The 16,031-nt window shown below is 33.1% G+C and overlaps 1 protein-coding gene and 2 pseudogenes across 3 annotated transcripts; 1 reads left to right on the forward strand and 2 right to left on the reverse strand.

Moving 5' to 3' along the window:
* Positions 1-2,331: 2,331 nt before the first annotated feature.
* Positions 2,332-5,457, reverse strand: LOC146950737 (protein NRT1/ PTR FAMILY 2.7-like; annotated as a pseudogene). Its single transcript, XR_015027683.1, has 5 exons — positions 5,325-5,457; positions 4,673-4,885; positions 4,079-4,540; positions 3,427-3,521; positions 2,332-3,195 (listed from the first exon to the last, which is right to left on the reverse strand). The product of XR_015027683.1 is annotated as a protein NRT1/ PTR FAMILY 2.7-like (transcript).
* A 4,169-nt stretch (positions 5,458-9,626) lies between these two features.
* PDIL5-1 (PDI-like 5-1) lies at positions 9,627-15,619 on the reverse strand. 2 transcript variants are annotated; one of them, XM_085746702.1, is made up of 5 exons: positions 15,335-15,619; positions 15,189-15,247; positions 14,841-15,016; positions 10,512-10,617; positions 9,627-10,112 (listed from the first exon to the last, which is right to left on the reverse strand). In XM_085746702.1, exons 1-4 carry the CDS (start codon positions 15,488-15,490, stop codon positions 10,523-10,525), a joined length of 486 nt encoding a protein of 161 aa, XP_085602828.1. In that variant the 5' UTR covers positions 15,491-15,619; the 3' UTR covers positions 9,627-10,112; positions 10,512-10,522. The 2 variants fall into 2 exon arrangements, with proteins under 2 accessions (XP_085602828.1, XP_085602829.1); XM_085746703.1 differs by having other exon boundaries at positions 10,482-10,617.
* On the forward strand, positions 12,141-13,584 carry LOC146950739 (putative protein phosphatase 2C 5 pseudogene; annotated as a pseudogene).
* Positions 15,620-16,031: the final 412 nt, after the last annotated feature.

A 16,031-nucleotide genomic window follows, 5' to 3' on the forward strand; every position in this document is an offset into this window, starting at 1 on the left:
TTTTAGAGTATATTTCTTTAGAGGTTGTAGCTTTCTTTTTATGCTATCATCTCTATATATATGAAAATTAAAGGCCATGCAAATTTTCCTGTAAGTAGGGGTATAACATCCCAACTTACCATGCTTAAGTTATTATTTCAATTAGTACTATTATTATCTTTGAAATAATAAAGTAGATACTGTGTTTAATGGAAATATATATGTAAGAGTAAAAATTCAATTTGATCTTTTACAATTTTCTCACATCCTAATTTAGCTCATGACAAAAAATAACACTCAAATTAATTTCTGACATTTTTATATGAACAAAAAATTAGTCTCTGACTCCTTATAGCATGGTGACTAATTTACCCCCGATATGAAAATGTTGAGACTAGTTTGATATTATTTTTTATCAAATATTAAATTGGATTGTGAGAAAAATTTGAAGATCAAATTGAATGTTTAATCTATGTAATTATAGTCAATTGAGATTTAATTACTTTACAATTAGGTATTGTAATTATAGGAAGAATAAAGATTTGAAGTAGTGTTAGGAAGTCCATTCCTAAAATAGCCGAAGGATGTAAACATGATATCTAAAGGGATTTACCACAATTAAGTGGGAAGTGGGAACCATATATAGTAGCAAAGATATATTCCTCCTTCCCTATTAAAAAAAATGACACCAGCTTGTGCTACTAAATGTTATTTGTTTGTAGAAGATGCAATTTGTTTTTCTTGTACTCGAGCTAGTAAATGTGATTTATTAAAATTATAGAAATGATATTTGTACAACAATTTTGTGACAACTTTATCTCTCATATTCACATTATATTTTTATTCTCTCTCTTTCTTTTTCTCTCTCCATTGTTCTTTGACCAATAAGAAGAGAGAAAAAGAAGGTTGTCGTAAAAGTTGTACCAAATGGTTGTTCAAATATCATTGCTCTTAAAATTTATATTATTAACTTATTTTGACCAAAAAAAAATATTATTAACTTATTATTAGCAGTTGAGGATATTCACATACTGTTAATATGTGAAAGTATGAAGTTTACTGCAATAATCTTTTAATCAAACTTGTCAAGGAGGAGATAGTGATAATTGTATGTATGTAGTTTTTCCTTTTCAAGTCTAATGCAAAGATTGTTTGGTCTTTTCTTGATATACTATGTTGTCTGTTAATGACATGGAACCACTAAATATGTTAGACTTTGATTCTTCAATCTTATATATTTTTGTCCAATTGGTCTTCATTTTCAATGTCACTTATTTGTGTGTATCCTATTAATTTAGTTTTGTAGTCAATCGTTGTTGTATGTGATATTATGATATCTTCATGTTTAAGGAGATCTATGTGCAACTCAAAAAGAATAATGAGGAGAGGGCTATAAATTTATTTTCTTATTGTTGCATTTTACATTATTTGAGAAAAAAAATTCCATGGAGTTTAATTCATAAGCTTATTCAGATGATTTATACGAAGGTATTTCTAATTATTTATCAATTTATACTGGTTTAAACATGATTTGATAGTCTAGTCCATGTATACATGTTTGATTTCTTGGTTATTTGAGAGCTAAGGCACATTCATGAGTAATTGTCTATTTGGGAGTGGATTTTGGAAGGAATAGTTTGAAGGACTAAGATCATTGGATTGGATTATCTCCACCAACTTTTCTCTCAATTTTCTAAACATTTAAAGCGCGACCTTTAAATTGATCTAATTGTTGAAAAATTAAGGGGGGAAAGATAGAGAATGTATGTGATTGGTTTCCAATGATTTTTAATTGATCACAGTCCAGGAATAGCAAAAAAAATAGCCATAAACCGGTCGGGGACAAAAGTGAGTGTGCATGTAAATACGTTTAAACACATAAACTGGAACTCCATTGCAGATGCTCTTAGATGACAATAGGTCACATATGGACTAACTGATCAATAGTTTTCAATTAAAATTCAAAAATTACTATAGCTGGATCCGAAAATTCAAACCAGTAGACCCAAACTCTCCACTAATATATGACTGATAGTAGTACAGATGCAATGCAATGTATGTCACATATATAATCTATAACAAGAAACTGAATTTAGGAACCTGATTGAGAGAAAGGTATTGAAAAATTGATGACAATTTATGATTTCTCATCTAAATGGCAATGTGACATCATACATGTATTTATATCTACATAGATGTGAAACAGTACTCTAACTAACTTTCTACTTTGGTTTACTAACTGTAACTAATTACAACAAGCTAACTAACTTGATCAAAGTTTGTTAGAGCAGTAACTTGTTGTGCAAGTCACTAAGAATTGCTACATATCTTGACAGTCTTTTTCATAGAATGTAGGAGAGAAAACCTTATCATCGTTATTACTTATTCCAATCCAACTATAACAGCGATAACATTTATCATAACATCAAATCCTCTTAAACATTTTCATACTTGTAAGAAATAGAGCACAGTAAGTAATACACAAAGTTGATACCTCCAAACATGACTAACATCCAGTACACATTATCTACCTTGCCATGATTTATTTCATCAGGTAACCAATCAGTACTCCTACGAACTTGGTCGATTAAAGCAGCGCTCAAGTAAAAAGCAATCCCTATAATCATTGAAATCATTGCTGTTGATGTGCTCCTAAGTGATTGTGGAAATTGTTGATAATAGAATGTAACTTGTCCTGGAAAATGAAAAGCTTCTCCAATACCAACCAACACTAATTGTGGAAACAACCATAACACAGACATAGAAACATGTCCATGTGCTAATTTGAGTCTCTTTGATTCAACAAGAGCAGAGACAACCATGCCAAGAACAGTCAACACATGTCCTACTCCTATTCGTTGAAGCGGCATAGGCGTTTTTCCAGTAATCTTATGCCAACCTGGCAATAGCACCCTGTCAAGAAATGTGAGGAAAATGGGTGCTGATATTAAGACTATGACAGAAACAGAACTAGCTGGGATTTTAAAATGGGGTCCTAAAGAACGATCCATGACTAAAGCTTGAAGTACAGCCAAGCTACTTTGGATTGCTATAGGAGTTGATAGGAATATACTTGAAGTCCAAAGTGGTAGGATTCTAATTATTTTTTTAAAATCTTCCACTTGTTGAAGTGTGCACAGCCTCCATGATGATTTCCTAACTGAGCCATCTGAGTGTAGGTCTGCATCAGTTACTAGAGCTGCACGGTTGAAGAACCTGAATTTGCATATATATAGATCAACACATTGTTACTATATAGCAGAAATTTACAAGCATATTCTCCTTTCAATGCTTGGTAACTTTCATTTTCAACGCTTACTCTTTTATTTGGTAAAAATCATGTGAATCTCATTACTAAGTAGGGTAAATTTATAATGCGATGTGAACCCACATGGATTTCACAAAATAACTTAGTAATTTTTAAAAAAGGTGGTTAGTACTTGGTACCTTAATCCTTTTCCCGGTGTTAGCGGAGGCAGCACTTGAACCAAAACATCATGACCAGAAGAACTACCATAGTAATCCTCTACTCTGGATGAGAGCTTTGTTAGGAAACTACGCACAATTTCCCATGGTCAGATTAAGTAGAAGTGAAATAAATGCGGAATAACAACACACAAGATTGTTAACGAAGTTCGGCCAAAAATGCCTACTCTCCGGACTGCTGCTGCAGATCTTTTTAATAAAGGGAAATATATGTGTTTACAAACACTCACAAACTCTCACTACCCACAACCCAATTACACCCAGGAATTTTCTCCTAAAATTCTCACACTGAGTTTTTCTAACTCTCTATTGATGTAATATATTTTTGTGTTGTGTTTCTTTTCTTCTGTGTTGGGATTGCATATGCCTTCACTCCAAGTGCTCTATTTATACAAGAGATGCACCGAATGGCTATTTGGCTGCAAGCAAAAAATCAACACGTGCAATTGACAATTGAGAAACAAAAGCACCGAAAGTTATTCCTTTCCACCTCAAGCTATACACTAGCTTTACTATTCCAAAGAAAACAATTCTTCAGCACCGCAAGCTATATGTGGGTAGGCTTAGAAATTGCTTTGGTATCACATGCAATGGGACCTACCCATTTGCCAACAAGCTTACACTTCCACTTACGAACAGATGCAACAAAAACACGTCCCAAATCCAAAACTGCACTTCCTTGTAGCTTTTCAGCCCGATAAAATCGATAACCCAACAAGAAAATAACCACACCAACAAAAGTAGCCACGACACAAATTCCAAACCCCAAAGCCCAACCCAAATTATCCTCAATGTAAATAATTCCAGTGAATGCAGCTCCAGAAGCAACATAGAATGTGAAAAAGTACCAGTTGAAAAATATTCCTTGATGTTCTAGTTTGTCAAATTGATTTGCTCCTAGTGATGCTGCAGTGAAACGTGAACCACCAAAACCAATTGATATTAGGACTATGCTTATATATAGAACTGTGTATTGGATTCCAGTAGGTGGCTTGCATGTAATGAATGAATCATTGCTACATGGATGAGGCTTTAAAGAATCGATCGTTGCTGTCAAAAACAAAATAATTGTTCCCTGCATGTGCAAAGGTTAAAATTTAAAAGAGAATTGTTACCAGACGAATAAGTGTATATTCGGTCCTACTTTGATTGATGTGATAAAATATGAAATATGATTAAAAAATTCTCGCTTAGTGTTGAAGCTTACCAGCAAAGCAACACAAGAAGAAGCAAATGCAACAGAGAAAGAGCCAAAGAAAGAATCAGCAACGATTGCGGCAACCAGTGGAAATGATGCTTCCGATAACAATGTTTACAATCTGAGCAGCAATGATGCTCTTTATATTGAATTCTTGTATAAGATATACAACCAAATTTCCCGCAATTCCTCCGCTTCCAAGTGACGACCCTGCTACCATACCTATTTAACCAACAATATAAAATATGATCATGCTTTCTTTTTCTGTTACAATGAGACTAGCAGCGAAATTTACGCACTAAATGTTGAGAGGCGGGGAGGAAAGTTGCAGATTCGAACACACGCCCCCAACATATCAAACTTTTCTATAGTTTTTTACCATCTCATATGTACTTATGGGACAATATGATCATGCTTTTTACGTGTGTGTATATTAAGTTATTGAGCTCAGGTAATTAGTTTCTTTTATAAGCTTAAGTAATTGATGAACTCCGGTAAATGACAAATTGTTTGGGAAACCCCAAATTCGAATATGACTAACATAACTTTTGGTCATACTTTACTTACATGTCGTCTGAACTTCAAATTACTATATAGAGGAATAAAACCAAACAAAATGATTTTGATGAGTTAAAAGATGAAAGGAAAAAGAGAGAGAGACCAATGAAGAAAGGGAAACTTATCCAACCGCCACGCTTGCTCTCATCTGTTTCTTTTGAGGATGCTGCTAGCTTACCATCCATTGTTGCACACTTGCACTTCACCTCACTTTATGTGCTGTTTTACAATCCAGTTGGTGTTCTTTTTATAGGAAATGTTGATTTACACTTTCTATTATTCTTCTAGTTAAGTATTATGTTTTTCCCTTAACATTGGACGGTCGAAACCGTGGAGAATAAATTAACTTTTGTTGGGAAAGAATATACTATAATGTCTTTACAAAGTAACAAAAGTGATATTTTCTCCAATAAATTAACTTTCTATTCTTTCTGTGCTACTCTATGCATTACCCTTTTGATTTATATTCTCCAATACCCCATGGGCAGACCAAGGTAAGACAATCACAAATTCACAACCATATAGTCCACTTAGCTAAACAATTTTACTAATTATGAGAGGTGTAAAGGTCATGTTAAAGACAAATTCACATCATTTTGTTTCTTCTCCTGGAGTTCTTGCTATTGCCCCTGCCACAAGTTACAATTGAGTTCACTTCATATTCTTCCACTTAACCAGTAATTTCATTTCACATACTTGAACCTTATTTAATGTGAGTTATTGATCAAGTGTGGTCACATATGCAAATTTTTAAGGTATGGTCGAGGTAACACTGGTGTCACTACTTGATATTGCAAAGAATCGTAGTCAAATATGATAGTGCAACCTCAATTGCAGTCACAATAACATCAAAAACCTAGCGCGCCTTTTTTATAAAACCTTGCACATATAATTCATTTAAATTAAACCATATTGTAAAGTTTAATTTGATGTAGTAAGCTTGTTAAAGGACACATACATCCCTTTGTTTATTAATATGAAACATGGTACAATTTGGATGCTAGTGATGACATAAGCACACATGGGTGGTTGATCCATTAGTAATGGGAGTGGAAAATTCTCTCAGTTGGACAGTACTTTTTCTATTTTCCCACAATCCCACTCACTTTCTATTGTCTTCTTTTTGATAGCTTATGTTTATGTCCCAATCATTTTAGTTCTCATTAAATTGTATAAATGATAGTTAATAATTGCTTCTATTTTATGGCAACAAAGTTGTGCGCAACTCACTTATGTATTTAAGCAAGTATTAGAATAATAATGTGACCTTTAGTATTGTCTCACGTATATTATTCAAACCAATTGTACATGTCTCTTTCTTTTTGAACCAGTTGTATATCTTCTAGTTGTTGTGACTGGTGCCAACAATTTTGATGACCAATTGATAAATAGTAAATACTGTCACAAATAGAATTTTGAGAAAGAATATCCTTTTACCAAGCTGCATTTGTAGGGGCTTAATTTTTTATTAACAGTTATGGAATTGGCTTCTAAATTAGTAAGAGATTGCACTAAGTCTACATTCCTGCAAATATACTTATTAATATAGCTTCGTAGGAATATCGAAATATCAGACTTGGATCCTTTGCAGCCGACTCTCTTAATCTAACGATCTGCAATTGACTATACCATAAAGTCGGTTGTAAAAGATTCATTTTGTGAGCTATCTCGTTTGAGATTACTTGGAGCGTAAGAAAATCTCCTCCATGTGTTAATGTTTGGCGATGTGGCAAAAGTCGGACCCCTACTACTGCATTCTGTTGTAGCAAGAGTTGCTAAATTAAGTCACTTATCGATGCTTATTCAAAATTCAATAGGAATTATCTTTTACAAGTTAAATCTCAAGTCTTATCATGATTTGTTCACTTTATGACAAGTGCTTGAAAATCAGCTTGATCTCAAAATAAAGTCTCTATAAACAGATGGTGATAAGGAATATGTTGTGCTCTCTAAATTTCTTACTGACAAAGGTGTTACTCGAAGAATAAGTTGTCCTCACACTCATGAACAAAATGGCTATGTTTAGTGCAAACATAGACATGTCACTGAAGTAGGCCTGACCCCTTCTTGCAAATGCATCAATGTCTCTACATTACTGGGTGAACCCTTCAAAACAGTTGTCTACATCGTAATCCGATTGTTAAATTTAAACGTTTAGGGGGTGTATTGGTTTAGGATTTTAAAAGACAACTTTTATTTAAAAAAGTCTTGAGCATTTTAAAAGATTTTACATGATTTTAAAAGACTCTCAAGAGTTACGATTTGGCACGATTTTATGAATTTTTAGGACTAATTGAAAAGAAATTATTATAACGCACTCTTTTTCACAATATTCTCAATATAGACTCTTTTATTTATTTTGTTTTATTTTATGAGCAACATATATATATATATATATATATATATATATATATATATATATATATATAGAGAGAGAGAGAGAGAGAGAGAGAGAGAGAGGAGAGGAGAGGAGAGGGGGTGGGGGAGAGAGATAGTAAAATCTTAAAGAAATAACAATTCTAAGAAATCTCATGTTTTCATGAAAAACTTTTTTATAGGCTTGCATTTATCTTGCAAGTTTGTTCTTCTCTAATCAGGAACATGATTGTAACAAAGAGCACCCTCAAATATACCAATTTTTTCCTACTTATCCATGTCTCTTATGGAACCACTCCTATCAATCTCTTTATAGGGCATTTGTTGAGATCGTACGTTGTTGACCACAGCGGTGAAGTTAACAATATTTTTATGAGGTGGCCACATATAAAGAAAAATATATTTTTTTTAAACTATTAGTAAACTTAACCAATAAGCAAATAAAAAAAATCAAAATAACTACTACGTATATAAAATGTACTTCATAAAATACACTTAAAGCTAAAGAACGGATTATAAAAGGTTATAATTTACTAATTACTCATTTTTTAGCTATATAGAAAAAACAAAGTGTTAATAAAGAGTTTGTGTTTACAATAATAAAGGGCTGATAAAGCGTCATTAAATCTGTATTAGCCATTAGTGATAGATTTTTTTTGGGATGAAGTTATAGATTGTTGTAGTTGTTATCGTATTTTCATTGTCAATCAAATAATATGTATATTTTTTTATGTTAACCCTCCGGTTCTTAGAAGACGGGACCAGATAATCCAGAGTTCGACTAAAAAGTAAGTAAAGTAAAATAAAATAAAACAATTATTCCACTTAAAATTAAACATGGGGTAGCCAAATATATATTATTAAAGGTGTCTTAATATGTGGCAAGTGTTGTAACAAAGCAAAATGTTGCTTAGTTGAAAGGAATAAACACAAACAGTTCATGAACTATCATGGAAATGGATTTGTCATGAAATCATATTGTTATTGGATTCTTATTCTTAATTTTCACAAACTGACATTGGAATAAACACTAACTACTATTGAAAATTGTTATTGAAATAAACAGTAACAACTTCGTGTTCTCACATGCTGGACATAGCTTTTAAGCAACCAATTTTACATGATTGGATTCTTATATTTTTAGTCAAGAAAGTATATCATTTTGTACTCGCCTTCACATCAATATTGCCAATATTGTTTTATTGTTTCTTTCTAATCATTGTGTTATTCATCTGCCTTTTTAGAACTTGCAAATCATTGCCTTTTTTTTCTTTTTAACCAACAAATTTAGAATCAGCAATAGATGATAGACATTCATCTGAGTCTATTTATCGTCTTGAAGATCATCGAGCAACTTCACTAAGAAATACCTAGATATTTTTATGGAGTTTTAATTCCGATACAATTGTTTTAAATTCCGAAGATTATCAAAAGACAATTACAGAGGCATATTTTCATAAACCGAACATAGTGAATTTAAAAGTAAAATTATTTTAGAGAAAATGGACCACACAAAAAAAACGTCCATCCCCTTTTTTACCAGTATAGCATAGATATAGATAAAATTCATGTGAATTTTATCACTTTAAAAATGAGAGTTACATGATTGAATAGATTTCACATTAATTTCATCTAATAATATAATGAACAAAACTTGTATCCAGCGATTTTTCCTCAAGGTTCTTAACCTAAAATGCATTTTTCGTGGTTGTAGAAAACTTTGAGAAAAATATGAATGCATAGGAATCATGGGTAGTAAAGAACATGAAAAACAATAAGAAAATGCATCTAAATTTTATCATAATATAGTGTAATTGAAACATTGAATTAGTGTTTGAATTTTTTCCTTTTAAACCTTTAGTAGTTTTAACGTCATTTCCCCCTAAAAAAACAGTATGGATGTTTTAGACATCTAATATATAAGGTGATCCTTTAGTAGTTTTAACGTCATTTCCCCCTAAAAAAACAGTATGGATGTTTTAGACATCTAATATATAAGGTGATTTATATTCTTCGCATTAAACATGAATTTGTAAAATAATCAATGATAAAATTAAGAACATTTTTATTGTTATTTTGGCACAACTATATATATCAATTAATAATTTCTAACAATTTTTTGCACCAAAAAAAAAAATCTAACAATTTTAAACCAATAAAGAGTTTGAATGAAACAATATTAACACTGCGCAGCTAACCTATAGCTTTATGAGTATCTATTTAAAGATTAATGACATAAAATGATCTCACACGTAGGTCCCACAACATACAACATCTTGGGCAACACAGAGTGATTGAAATAACAAATCCTCAAGCATGATTCCTAAACAATTAAATACCTCAATGTGAACAGTACGCCATAAAATGGTGGTGTGCAGAATTAGTTCTAAATTCGCAACAGCAAGGTTAAACAAAAAAGATGTTGATTAGTTCAAACATAGCAGAATGGATCTTTACAAATTTGGTGTGCGCGCGCACTGCCTGCCGTAAGAGCTGGTTGTAGTCTAGGTAATGACTGCACGTGAGTAACATGATCAATCAAATGATTGCAGTAATTTATTGGATGGCAAATTATAGGGAAAATCATAATTTCAAATATGGTGGTAAGTATTTCAAATTGAGTTGATTAACCAAAATTGTGAAGTGGTTAATATTTTGACTGAATTAACCACTCTTTTAGGTGACTCATACTAAATTGAAAATTTGTTCACAAGAATTAAAATATCCTAAATTGCAAGTTTATAACTTTCCCATTACAAATATCAAAAGTAAACAAAAAGAAAATGTCTGCTACACACTGATTAAGCACCATCATATCAGATGTTAAGTCCTCCCTTACGAACTACCATCGCAAAAATTCCATAGAGAGAACAGAAGAATGAACCTGAAGCGAGTGGGAGTCTTGGTAGCATACCTCAAAACTCGTTAGAATTCTTTATCATTGTCAAGTTGTGTGTTTGCTGCTGCCTTTTCAGCTTCGTCCAAAACAAAAGCTTTCAATGATTCAATATCCCTTGCACCTGACCATGTCACCACAAACAAAAATAAGATTTGGTTAATGATCTATCATTGTGCCTAGCTTAGGTTGGGGAAAGGAGGATTAACAACAAATATGTCATAGATTAGTCTATGAATAATATGATAAAAAGACCATTGAATTTCTCTATAAAATTAACAGAACATATTTCTTACTACAAGGCTGATAAAATTACATAGAAATAAATCATAAAAAGCTTGCTATTGGGTATTTCATAGTAGTTTACCTCTTGAATGCACAGGGAAGATTTTACTACAAAATGCTGTCAATCAGTTAACTTAGTAAATGACACGTGTTTTGATGATGCATACTACATTTTAGTATTGTCATAAACTCAGAGGCATACAATTACATAGACTACAAGATCTGGTAAGTACAATATTGTTATTTAACACAAGTGATAGGTGCCATCTTGCACCTTCATTCATAAGCAGAATGCATGAACAAGGGTTTCGTTCTAAATTTCCACATTAGAAAGATCGTAATTGTGTACATGCAATGACAACAGCACCTTTCGTTTTCCAAACTTGATATAAAATAATGTGAAGCCAAGGGTCATAATAACTAAGCCCTTATCATTGTACCAGGTGCATGTGATGCACCTGATCAGATTTACGGGAGAGTTGTGGGAAGCATTTCCAGAGTGAGAATCAGTCGGGACTTGGGAGAAATTGAGTATATTCTTCCAAAAAGAAACACGGTCAAAAAATTAGGTTTCTTTTTTGGAGTTGGTGGTGGTAATATAGAGAGCTCAGAAAGAATAATATCTACAACAAGGCAGGTTGTATCATCATTGAGCCTCTAGATCTTAAGAGCTTCATTAACCACTAGCTTTGCAGCAAGCTCTGCAGGTAGACTGCAACATGATATGGCGGCCATATCATTGAATAAAGCATCCCAATTACCATCAAAGGCTATAACCAGCATTTGAAAGTTTCACTTTCTCAACATGTGGTATTGTCCAACATTTGTGCCTCCTATTGATCTAGATAGGCATAGCCCACCAGTCCAGGAACCCAAATACACCGAGTCTTCCTACTTCACCGCCACTAGCAGCAACATGTCGCTCTCTTCTACATTATCTTCCAGTTTGTGATCAACTGTTGGGACATAAACTACACTTCCTTGAGTATTTAATAATATGCAACAAGAATCACCAACAGCGCAGCAGTGATAGTCGAACCAGAACAAATGTAGCTCTTGTTGCAGAAGTTCCCCCTTTGTGCTGAAACTTGTGCAAGTCTTCACAAAACCAACCACAAGAGCGCGAGTAAGGTCATGTAGCCATGCATCCCTGTCTGCTAATATCTTGCGATATTGCACTCAACTTAATTTAGCAAATTTTTCTTTGCATAAATAGCAGCTGATATTGTTATGCCCATAAAAAAATCACAAAGACAGTGACCGCAGTTGATGGATCCCCGAGAGAACCCAGAGGCAATCTGTTTTGATTAGATAGTAATCTTCTCCTATCTTGGTCAAGCCATATTGTTCATACTTTAAATATTTGCTCGTAAGCTTCGAAATGTGAAAGTTGAAAAACCTTTTGTGAAGTATGAACAAGCTGGCTTGGCCAAGAAAGAAGATTATTATCTGATCAAAACAGATTGCCACAGGGTTCTCTGGGATCCTTCAATTGCGTTTACTGTCTTCGCAATTTCTGTCGGGCATAATAGCTTCTATTTATGCAAAGGAAAACTTGCTGAATAATGTTTTGACTGCAATACAGCAAGATATCAGCACCAGCAGGGATGCATGGCTACACGCCCTTACTCACGCTCTAGTGGTTGGTTTTGTGAAGACTGACACGAAGTTTCAGCACAAGGGGGGGAACTTTAGGAACAACAACTAGATTTGTTTTGGTTGATGGACGGATTGTCGGTAATGCATCTATTAGTGATCCCAGTTGCATATTATTAGATATTAAAGAAGGGGTAGTTTTTGTACTGACAGTTGATCACAGACTAGAAGATAATGTAGAACAGAGGGGGAGTGTTACAGGCTTTACAGCTAGTGGTAGTGAAGTAGGAAGAATGGATGTATATGGGATTCGTTGCCGCTGGCCTGATGGGTTATGCATATCTAGATCAATAAGAGACAAAGATGTGAAACAATATATCGTGCCAATACCACATGTTAAGCAAGTGAAACTTACAAATGCTGGAGGTGATGTAAGGCTAATTATAGCCTTTGATTGTATTTGGGATGCTTTATCCAATAATATGGACGCCTTGTCATGTCGGGGTCTACATGCAGAGCTTGCTGCAAAGCTAGTGATTATGGGTGCTCTAAGATCCAGCAGCAAGGATGAAACAGCCTGCCTTGTAGTAGATATTATTCATTCTGACCTCCCTATCGTACCAATATCAACTTCAAAAAAGAAACATAAGGTCCCTTTTACTTTTTTAAAACATTTTTTTTTAAATAAGTGTTAATTTACTTGCTAACAAAGAGATAATAGACTCTTGAAGTGAACAATTATGCGCATTTTTCTGAAACAATGCAAATGACAAAAGAATTGTTTTCATTATTTCTAGAAATGCATCATCCCTAGCTAGCATTTCACATTCTTTCCATCACAATGGTTCACTTCATGAGTCTCGCATTTTATCAGCAAGTTAAAATGAACACATACTTTAGGTAATGAAAATAGAAATTTTTCACAACATAAATGAGGCCTAATTTGCTAATCGCACTTCTTTTTGGAAAGAAATATGAAGAATATACTCAAACCAATATATATAATTTGCTAACCGCGGTTCTTTTTGGAAAGAAACATAATTTGCCTGTAGGCCTTTGGTTTTTTCTGCGCATTTTTCTGCTTTCCAAGAGTCAAATTACTATCCACGATAAATAGACCTGAACTTTCATCAACATACGGTCGATTTCCTATTTTTACCTTTGATATTTTAAGGTAACTATCATAAAAGAATACCAAGAGAAGTTCTAGGACATATGCTTGATTCTATTTTTGTTTCGTTTTGGTTAGAATTATTTAGTTTTACAAAACAAAAATATCAAAAACTTATTTGATGAGTTGTGTTTAAAGAATAAATTTAGAAAGTTTAAAGATACTCCAGCAGTAAAAGAATACCAAGAGAAGTTCTAGGACATGCTTGATTCTATTTTTGTTTCTTTTTGGTTAGAATTATTTAATTTTACAAAACAAAAATATCAAAAACTTATTTGATGAGTTGTGTTTAAAGAATAAGTTTGGAAAGTTTAAAGATACTCCAACATTAGTGGCAGTGACAATAATAATAACAGCAGTGGTACAGTGGCAGTGGTAGAGGTGATAGTTGTAGTGTTGAGGTTGCTTGAAGTAAACAAGTGAACTAAACATATACTAAAAAGAGTTCCCAATTTTTTACTCCAGAAATGGACTCAGGAGGGCAAGGGTCTGTTTGGTTTGTCAAAATATTTTCTATTTTAACTTCCTATTATCACTTTATATTTGATAATACCACCTTCTTTTCATTCTGTTCCGTTCATTCAATTTTCTGTTTTCAAAGAGTAGTATTTGAATTGAAAACAAAAAGCTGTTTGAAAATCAATAAGCAAATAGGCTCTCTATCCTAATGTGAGGCAAGTTATAATCTATTTAGCATCAACACTTCATATTAAAAGTGTATTCACTGTTCAGTGTCCGACAGTGACGCATGTGGCTACATTCAATCACTTTCATTTTCTTAAATTACTATTGTTTCTGTTAGTGTCATGTTTGGTGTCCGTATCGATATCAGTGCTTCATAGGTTATACCCTATGGATAAAGCAAACAAAAACGAGTGAAGAAAAAAAAAAAATCGGTAGTCTTGGATACTCCCCTTACAAAACCCATGACACTTGACATGCATTGTTCTTAATTAGTTTTTACTTTATTTTTTCTCAAATATATAATAGAAGAAAGCTGTAAAATAAAAGACAATTATTTTTTCGGATATAGGTACTTAGGAAATTAGTCCAACAAGTCATAAATGGTTATATAGCCGTTCAAAGTTACCTGAAAGATCGAGGGTTCTATCCCCACCCCACGAGTTAACAACATAACACTAACATATAGATACTAACATATACCGGAAAATAAAATTAAAAAAAAAAAAAGGTTAACTGAAAGGTTAATCTCGAGCATGCGAATTAAGTCAAATTAATACAGGGTATTGAGCAGAATCCAATAGAAACAATATATTTTGTAGAAGGATGGTTACCTTGATATTTGGCAACTTCTTCTCCATCATAGAAAACCTTAAAGGTAGGATATGAATGAATATCAACTTTAGAACAAACAGCTTTATCCGTGCCGCAATCAACTTCTCCAATCTCTATTTCATTTTCATTTTCCATTGCCTTACCCACATCATCCCACAATGACCCCAAATTCTTGCTGTCAAACAAGCAATCATTATTATTACTATTATTGAGATTTATTTCATACACAATTTCAATCAATACTAATCAATTATATTCGTCAAATTGTTAAAATCTCATTAACACTTCTAAAATCACTTATACGATTGAATGATACACAAATTTCAGAGTGTAACAGAATGAATTACCAATGTTTGCACCATGGAACACAGAATTTGACAAACCATGCAGTATCTTTCTCCTTTATCTACGAATCAAATGAAATCAAATTAAGAGAAGTAAATAAATATAATTGGGCTTTAATTTAAACATAAACCCTAAATAACGAACGAACCTTATCGGAGAAGGTGTCGGAGGTTAAAGTGATGACTTCGGAATTGGTGGGAATTGAAAAAGAGAGAAGAAGGAAACATGTTATTGTTAGAATCAGAAGAAGAGATGAAGATGATCGATATTCGCCGGAGTGACTTTGCGTGCGGCGAGTTCTCATGATTTATCGATGATTTGATTCTTTCTCTTCTTTTCTGCGCCACCGCAAAATTTACGCTCTAGATCTTGTACTCACGTGCTTTACGTGTGATATGATGATCGATATTCTTCCTCTCCTGCCTTGTTTGCTTCACCGCTGTGGATAAACTTTATTTTTCATATTTACATTTTTAATCTCTCTTAAATTTTTTTCTATTTTTTTTACCAAATCAAAAAAAGATTGACAATAAAAATTTACATATTTACATTGAAAGAGTGTGTAAAATTTAGCATGAGAAAGTGTAATATCGTTAAAACGTTCCTTAGAAGTCCATATAAGCTTAACTCAGTTAGTATGAACAATGCATATTGATTCCTTAACTTATGCATCAAGGGCACAAGTTAACATTTCTCAATCTTTTATTGTTAAATTTGTAGTAGAAGAAGATGTAGATGGAAGGAGAAGAATGTTTGGCATCCCTCTCGCGTACCCTCCGAAGAATTTAGGAGAACAAGATGAAAGAGCATGAGAAGGCAGAATTGATCGAAACAATCACAAATTT

The sequence above is a fragment of the Medicago sativa genome, chromosome 2, assembly GCF_051527215.1.
Source record: "Medicago sativa cultivar Bolivia chromosome 2, Bolivia_mono, whole genome shotgun sequence".
Classification (NCBI taxonomy): domain Eukaryota; kingdom Viridiplantae; phylum Streptophyta; class Magnoliopsida; order Fabales; family Fabaceae; genus Medicago; species Medicago sativa.